Source organism: Vicia villosa, linkage group LG2 (assembly GCF_029867415.1).
Source record: "Vicia villosa cultivar HV-30 ecotype Madison, WI linkage group LG2, Vvil1.0, whole genome shotgun sequence".
NCBI lineage: Eukaryota > Viridiplantae > Streptophyta > Magnoliopsida > Fabales > Fabaceae > Vicia > Vicia villosa.
Window position 1 is genome coordinate 172,804,586 of NC_081181.1, and position 8,845 is coordinate 172,813,430.

Genomic DNA, 8,845 nt, shown 5'->3' on the forward strand with positions numbered 1-8,845 from the left:
GGACTGGCAAGGATGTAAACTCTAGAAGGGCACCAATTGCGTGGAGTAAGATATGCGAGCCAAAAAAACAAGGAAGCCTAAATGTGTATGATTTGGAAAGGTGGAACAAAGTTTGTCTCATGAAATTGCTCTGGAATTTGTGTAGGAACATTGATAGCCTTTGGGTGAGATGGGTGCACAGTTATTACATAAAGAGGGACCACATTATGACTGCAAAAATTGGTACCACATGCTCGTGGATTCTGCGGGCAATTCTTAATCAAAGGCACGTGGCTCAAGAGATGGAAATCTGGAATGATGCTGTAAATGAAGGAAAATGTTGCAAGAAGAAGTTTTATCATGGGCTCTGTAGTAACACATAACCAAGGATCGGTAAGCTCAGTTTGGAATTCTGGATAATGCTGCAAGAGATGGATGGCATGCCATTGAAGATTGGCAACTAAGGATCGGTAAGCTCGGTTTGTAATTTTGGATAATGTTGCGTGTGTGTTTTGTACAGGTGATGAGAGTTTGCAGCATTTATTGTTTGAATGCAGAGAAATGAGCACCATTTGGAAGGAGGTTCTGAAGTGGATGCAGACAGATCATATGTCTCAGAGATGGGATGAAGAGATCGCTTGGATGGAGCACAAGAGTAAGAAGAAGGGCTGGATTACTAGTTTGTTGAAAACTGATTTCTCTGAAATTGTTTATAGATGCTGGCTGTATAGGAATGAGAAAATATATAAAAAAAATGATAGCAATACTAATAGCACGAATGTGTATAGTGAGATCATAGATAGCATAGTCAATAGGATGTGGAAGAAACCTGAATATAGAGGGAGGATTGCTCCTCTCCTTTTGTGAGATTTTTGCTTTTGTTTGGTGCTCTTGGAGCCTAGTTGGAACCTTTAGGTTACTATGTAAATATTGTTTTTGAAAATATATATAATTTTTTATTCTTAAAAAAAAAAATGCTAGGATTATAATAATGGAAAGAAAAAAAATAGGAGAAAGTCATAATTGGTAAAAGTGCGTGGAGACCGTGTTTTTATTTACAAAAAATTGTATTTATGATCCAAATATTTTTTATTCAGAAAATAATATTTGTATACGGGAAAAAAATCTATTATTGATCTATATATTTTTATATACGAAAAATGGTTTTTATGATCCAAATATTTTTTATTCAAAAATGGTATACGGAAAAAATCTATTATTGATCTAAATATTTTTAAATATGAAAATTTACTTTTGATCCAAATATTTTTGTAAATGAACCTAAACAAAAATAATATTTGTATACGGAAAAAAATCTATTATTTATCTAAATATTTTTATATCCGAGAAATGGAATTTATGATCAAATATTTTTTATTAAAAAATGGTTTACTGGAAAACATCTATTATTGATCTAAATATATTTATAGACAAAAAATTTATTATTGGTTAAATATTCTTTATGTAAACAAATGCGCGTAACAGATCAGAACCCGTGCGTATGCACGGGTTTGTTACTAGTTTACAACAAAGCATCTCCATTAATATATATAAAACGCAACCGTTTCATTTCATCGAATATTCAAACACGCGCTCTTTCATAATCATCATAGAAACTCAAATCAAAGAAAAAGAATCACCGATTTTCCCTTTCTCTCTCTAAACAACAGCTATGGCAGATCAACTCACAGACGACCAGATCTCTGAGTTTAAGGAAGCTTTCAGCCTATTCGATAAGGATGGCGATGGTAAGAATCGAATCGAATTAAATCTCTCGCGGTTTCGTCTTTTTTTGATTTTGATGCGTTTTTTTTGTAGATCGTTTTTTTTCCCTTGTGATTTTGTTTTGATTGAATTGTTGTTGATTTGGATTAGGAATTTTGGTGGTTTTTGGTTGTGATTTCATTATTATTCATTTGTTTTGAATTTCATTTAGGTTTTGTTGATATATAGGCGATTTGAGTTTTGTTGATTTAGATGAACGCGTGTTTTAAAAAAATTGAATCGGAAATTTTAATCAAGTGTTTCGAGAAAAAAATGTATAAAATTGTAGTATATGTATACGATCAAGCTATTATATGATTCTAACGCTACATCTTGATTTTGTTTTAATAGTTGCTATTTTGTAATGATGCTATGGGAAAATACCGATTATGATTTAAGAAAATAGAAGTGATTGAAGGTAAGTATATGTGTTTGTGTTGTGTTAATATTTGACATTCTGTAGCGTGTATGTGATGGACACTTGTGATCACATTTAATTTATTCATTTTTTAAAAATTATTATTGCTGTCGACGTCTCTGTCAGTGTCGTAGGTTCAATATTGTGTTTCAGGTGTTCCGTGCTTCATACGGTGTCGTAGTGTCAATCTTGTGTTTCAGGTGTTCAGTGCTTCATACGGTGTCGTAGTGTCAATCTTGTGTTTCAGGTGTTGAGTGCTTCATTCGGTGTCGTAGTGTCAATCTTGTGTTTCAGGTGTTCCGTGCTTCATAGATCGGACACTATACACTTAAATGATATGTTCAGCTACATCTGCGACCTTTTTCAAAGTGTTATTGATATTTTTGTGAATATTATTCATAGCTACTTTGCCTGTGGTTTGTGAGTCTGTTTGTGTATCTGAGTTTTAAGAAACATGGCATGATGGTGGGTGCTGAAAGATGTGTTTTTTTAATGATGTGGGTTCTTGTAGAGTTTTTGCTTTGTTCAAAATTAGAACTTTCTTTTATTATTTAGATTTACAGAAGTGTATTTTTTTTTCTTTTGAAAATCCACAAAGATTGGTGATTGAGTTTAAATGAATATAAAAAGTTTATTAAACATATGCTATTTGTATGTGGCTTGTATAGAAGAGTGCCGGAGAGGAATTGAATCTTGCTAAACATATTTGTCATGCATGAGAAAAGTTTGATTACATATTGGCTATATGTGAATAGTTTTTCTGGCTATATGCGGCTAATACTAACAGGGTGTGTAATTGTAACTAACCATAACCATCTAACTAGTTTTCTGCTACCTAGTTAAAAAGTCAAAAGTTTAATAAACAAGTAATCATATGTGGGAATTAGTTGATGAAGCTATAAATTTGTTGTTGATGATAATTATATATGGTTTGAATTTGCAGGTTGCATCACAACGAAGGAGCTTGGAACTGTTATGCGATCATTGGGACAAAACCCAACTGAGGCAGAGCTTCAGGACATGATCAATGAAGTAGATGCTGATGGGAATGGTACCATTGACTTCCCTGAGTTTCTCAACCTCATGGCAAGGAAGATGAAGGACACCGACTCTGAGGAGGAGCTGAAAGAGGCATTTCGGGTTTTCGACAAGGATCAGAATGGATTCATCTCAGCTGCCGAGCTTCGCCATGTGATGACCAACCTTGGTGAGAAGCTCACTGATGAAGAAGTCGATGAAATGATTCGAGAGGCTGATGTTGATGGTGATGGCCAAATAAACTACGAGGAATTCGTTAAGGTGATGATGGCCAAGTGATTGATCTCTGTCACTTCATTTCTATTACTTGTATAACAGTGCTTTGTAGTAGTCGTTGTCATTTCTTACATTTTTAATTCATGGTTAAATGTTAAGTAGTGTTAAGTGTTGCTACTCATGATTGCTGTCGAATGGTGTCTTACTAGTTTTTCTTGTAATTTTGTTCCTTAAAAAAGTCGTAATGTTGATTTCTTCAGGTTCTACCACTTGTCATTTTTTGGTGAATGGTTACGAAGGTTACGTATGCAATTTTATAAGTTTCACTATTATATTTATCCCTTTAAGTTTTGTCTTTTATTTTTTTTGTCTAAGTTTTAAGTTATGATGCACTTGAAATGTTATCATTTAAGCTTAATAAAATAACCACAAATTTTGTTTGATAAAATAATGTAATACTCAAATCACACTATATAAAGCAATTATTTCAGAAGAATGAAATTTATTATTTTTAAATTTATAAAATATTTAATATTTAATGTTTTATTAAAGTATTAATCAATGTTTTGAAATAATATCGATTTACAAAACTAGTCATTTAGTCTTTAGGCTCCTATTTTATATGGGTTTGGTTATTAGCCTTCGGTGAAGAAACATCGAAGGCTCCTATTTTATTTGGGTTCGGTGAAGAAACTTCGAATTTAGGGTTTGGTTACTAGCCTTCAGGGAAGAAATTAAGTCCAGATTTGGAGTTAGAATGAAAAACCAAATGGACTTGTGGTCCACTAAAGCTGTGGTCCACTAAAGCTTTGTTTGGATTGATGGAATCGGATGGAGCGGAATGGAATGGAATAAAATGATATTCCGTTGTTTGGATAATTTAAACCAGCTGAAGCAACTGGAAAACTCATCGAAACAAATACAATGAAGTCGCCATCGAACATCTATTTATCCTACAATAAGGAATGGAAAATATCGAAGAAAACCAAATAACGAGCAATGGTCTCAAAGAAAGGGTAAGGGTGTATGTTACGTGAGGGGAAGGTATTAGCACCCCTCACGTCTGTGGTACTCCACAGGATCCATTCTTGCTAGCTTTCTAATCTAAGGGTGTGTGTGTGTGTGTGTGCGTCATGCTATGTGCTAAGGGAAACATGCAATGGAAGATATACAAATAAGAGGAAACATACAATGGAAGGAATAAGCAAATAAGCAAGAAAGTCGAACGAAAATAAGAAAAGAAAAAGTTCGAACAAAATAAAGGAAAAAAAGAAAAGTCGCTCGCTAGGGTGTTCGTACCCTGTGCCTACGTACCTCCAATGTGCAATGGAGAAGTCAGAGCGCCGTAGTTCGGCCCAAAAGTTTCTGTTTCTATCTCGATTCGCGTCTCCTAGAAAAACGGAACCGAGCACCCTAAGGGAGCATGCAAACAAGGAGCGTCACAAAGATCCTAGCAAACATGGCATGTGAACAGGCATCACAAATAAGAACATGCGAACAGGCATCGCAAATAGGAAACAGACGTGTAACAGGCATACACGAATGTGAGTGTGTGAACAGGCATCACAAGTGATAATGCGAACAGGCATCGCAAACAACACGTAACAGGCATACATGTGCAAGTGTGAACAAGCATCACAAACAAAAATGCGAACAGGCATCGCAAACAACATGTAACAGGTATACACGTCAAATGTGTGAACAAGCATCACAAAAATATCATACTAACAGGCATAGCAGATAAGAAGATAGTGAACAAGCATCACAAGCATATGGCACACAATCGAGCTCTGCTCGAGAAACAAACAAACAAAGTAGTAATCAATGCAAATGCAACACACAAACGAGCTCAGCTCGTAAAGCAAGCAAACTACCGAAGTAGTGACCTGGGGACTGGGGAAGTGCTTTAGCTAGCGGGGAAAGCCACCCGAAACTGCTATCAACGGGGAAAGCCACCCGAGATAGATACACTAAAGACTCTTAGCTAACGGGGAAAGCCACCCGAAGCTACTATCACCGAGGAAAGCCACTCGAGATAAACACGCCACAATCTGTTAGCTAACGGGGAAAGCCACCCGAAGCTACTGTCAACGGGGAAAGCCACCCGAGACAGGGACACCACAGACCGTTAGCTAACGGGGAAAGCCACCCGAAGCTATTGTCAACGGGGAAAGCCACCCGAGACAGGCGGAAAGTAAAAAAGAAGCGAGGAATAATAAACAAGCAAAAACAGAGCCTCTTTCGAGGGCTTGGCCAGATGAATGTCTACCCTACTTCTCATGTTATGAATGATGCTGCATGCCTACCCTACTTCTCATGGCAAGATATGGTGCGCGAAAGAGTAAAAAGGACAAAGGGGATACCGAGCGGATAGCAAATCCGCAGTGAGCTAGCAACGCAAGCAGGACTAAGAAACTTCACGTAATCTAACATCCAGCAAAGCCAGGAGTCCAGCATAAGCGTCAAAGCGATGCGGTGTGAAAATGAATCACAACCGCTATGTGGTGTGTATCAAACACAACCACACAAGCAACCTGCAAGAAATACAATCCAGACGATGCAAATCAATCGCACCAGAAGCGAATTCGTGTCCCACAAGTAAAGTGGAACACGAAGCAATCAAATCACAATCGAACCCTCTCGAAGTACCTCGCACATCTCAACAACCAAATCAGTAATAACAAGGAGGCACGCACCCGTCATAAAAAATAATAGAAATTAAATTCTAAGTAAATTCTAAAACAAAATCTAACAAGAGCAAATTGTTTTTTGTAACATATTCATCTAAAAATAATAGAACAAAACTATGTAACAAAAGCATTTAAAATCTAACAAAGAAATATTACATGTTTTTATTATCTCTTTTTATCAAGCAAAAAGTTTAATCAAACATAATATTTTTCATGACATTTTCTATCCAAAAACTAACAAAAATAGGAGATCACATGTTTTTGTATTATGTAAAAGAAATAGAGAAAAACTATGTAAAAAAAAAACTAAGTTCTAGCATGAATTAACAATGGATCAGGGGGTTTGATATGAAAATACTAGTGCAGGGATTATGGGGCGCAGGCCCGGGGATTGAGCCCAAACAGTTTTTTGTTCTCTAACAATTTCAGCAATTCAGCCAAAAAACATGGTGGAGCGATGGGCTACAGGGGGGGTGTATCAACAGCAATTCAGTGGCCCATGGGATGATCCAATTAGATTGATTATCAGATTTCTATGTTAATTATCATCAATTATTCATTAAACTCAATTAACACACTTAATCTAATTCCTAATTAATACAAAGAAAGAGGATTAGGTTAGACACAAGTGAACCTTCACGTTTGACGCTCAGCTTCTTCCTCTTCTCGTGAGAACGCGGCGCGGTGGCTGACTCCCTCTCATCTCGTGACCGACGGCGGCGGTTCTAAAATTTCCAAACAATGGAATGATACATTCGTTCCGCTCCATCCCACTCCGCTCCATTCCATTCCGTTCCGTTCATTTCGTGATATCCAAACATACCCTAAAGAATTAATTAAGTCTAGATTTGGAGTTAGAATGAAAAACCAAATGGACTTGTGGTACACTGAAGAATTAAGTCCAGATTTGGAGTTAGAATGAAAAAACAAATGGACTTGTGGTCCACTGAAGAATTAATTAAGTCTAGATTTGGAGTTAGAATGAAAAACCAAATGGACTTGTGGTCCACTGAAGAATTAAGTTTAGATTTGGAGTTAGAATGAAAAACCAAATGGACTTGTGGTGCTTCTCTCCGTTTGGTATATGTTATTTTATGAGTTCCCCCGCTTGCCTATGGTGTGCTCTTATTCGTCATGGTCTTATTGTGACCATTATTTTGTGATTTTGTCTCCATTCTAATTATTGTGAAGCAATTGATATAGATTCCACGTAAAATGAGAGTTAAGTTTATATTAAATACCATAGGTTACAAATAATATAATACATAGTGTTTGAAAATAAATAAAAATGAAATAATAAAAAATAGGTGAACAATGACATGCAGTCTGGGCTATTCGTGAACCATGGGGCCTAATGCCTTTTTCTTTTCCACACCACCACAACTCAGACCTATTACGCCAACCAAAAAATTTAGTTGATTTCAAAACTGCTAATGCATCCCTGTTTGTTATATTTTTTAATTTTGTTTCTCTTCTAACTTTTGATTGGTAAATCGATTTTATGTAAAATGAAAAATGAATGAAAATACATTTTAAATACTTTGATGTGTTTAGATATTTTGATTTTTTTTGTAGTGTTTTTACAAATTGTTTTGGTATTTTAAATGAGTCTTTTCCTTAAACATGTTCATAATTGTTCTTGTTTTGATAATTTCTGGCAAATTGCTTTGTTTTTTAATTGAAACATAAGAAATGTGCAAAGCAACCATTAAAAGTAAAAGTAAAAAAAAATATTTTTAAATGATATACCATAAATGATAAAATTGAAGAGTTCAAAGAAGTTAGTTAGATTTCACGAGCGAAGGTCAAACAAAAACATAATTAAAATATTATTTTTTTTAAAATATTATTTTGTTTTTTAAATTAACTAAATACATCCACATCCATTTATGTTTACATTTGAGAATGAGGGAAAAATATATATTAATTCTTGAACAAATAATATTGTAACATTTATTTTCAAAGTTCCCTCATTTTCAACAATTTTTATTATAAAAAAAAGTATATTTTGTAATATTTCAAAAAATTTATCTATGAAAAATCAAAATTTAACAGAGATCAATAAAATTAAAAGAATTTTAAAATTGATACCTACAAAAAAATAATCAAAAATTAACAAACATCAATAAACTTAAAATATATTATAATGTTGACAAATAAAAATAAATTAAAAAATTAGTTATAACATAGTTATAACAGTCATTTTTTAGTATTTTATTTTCCACGATCTAACTTCTGCACCAAATCATAAATAAGAGCAAAGAAACCATAAAAAAATATTAATGGTGTGGAGGAAATTATTAGAAAAAAGAACGAATGAGTTCAATATACAATTTCTCTATTTTTGGCATGTTGATACTTATAAATTCAAAATAAAAACTAAAAAATAAATAATTACAAATAAATAAATAAAAAATTTTAATAATTAAAATTTAATAAAATAAAAACTTTATAAGTGTTCAAAGTTCAAATTCTCAAAGATCTTCACCAAAACCACTATTTATGATAGGTGTTCACTTATTGAAGATTTTAAAAAATTGTGAGTTTTAAGTTGAGTCATTTGTTTAACGTGCATGGAATAGATGCTGCACAAAAATATCAACTCCATGTCATTAAAATGAACACCTACTGAACTATTAATTAATCACACGCATCTTAATATATAAAATGAAGGTAAACACAATATCTTTAAAAAACCCAAAAATAGAGAAACCAAAGATAAACACAATATCTTTAAAAA

The 8,845-nt window shown here is 33.9% G+C and overlaps 1 protein-coding gene across 1 annotated transcript; it reads left to right on the forward strand.

Annotated features, from left to right (window-relative positions):
- The first annotated feature begins 1,549 nt into the window (after window positions 1-1,549).
- On the forward strand, window positions 1,550-3,684 carry LOC131652987 (calmodulin-7). Its single transcript, XM_058922992.1, has 2 exons — window positions 1,550-1,727; window positions 3,105-3,684. The coding sequence occupies exons 1-2, from the start codon at window positions 1,652-1,654 to the stop codon at window positions 3,476-3,478; spliced, it is 450 nt and encodes a 149-aa protein (XP_058778975.1). The 5' UTR covers window positions 1,550-1,651; the 3' UTR covers window positions 3,479-3,684.
- Window positions 3,685-8,845: the final 5,161 nt, after the last annotated feature.

What these genes read in the sequence shown, in the direction of transcription:
- LOC131652987 (XM_058922992.1), top strand. Translation starts at nt 1,652, where the DNA reads ATGGCAGATCAACTCACAGACGACCAGATCTCTGAGTTTAAGGAAGCT. An exon ending in ATTCGATAAGGATGGCGATG is followed by an intron (nt 1,728 to 3,104) that starts GTAAGAATCGAA and finishes TTGAATTTGCAG; the next exon opens with GTTGCATCACAACGAAGGAG.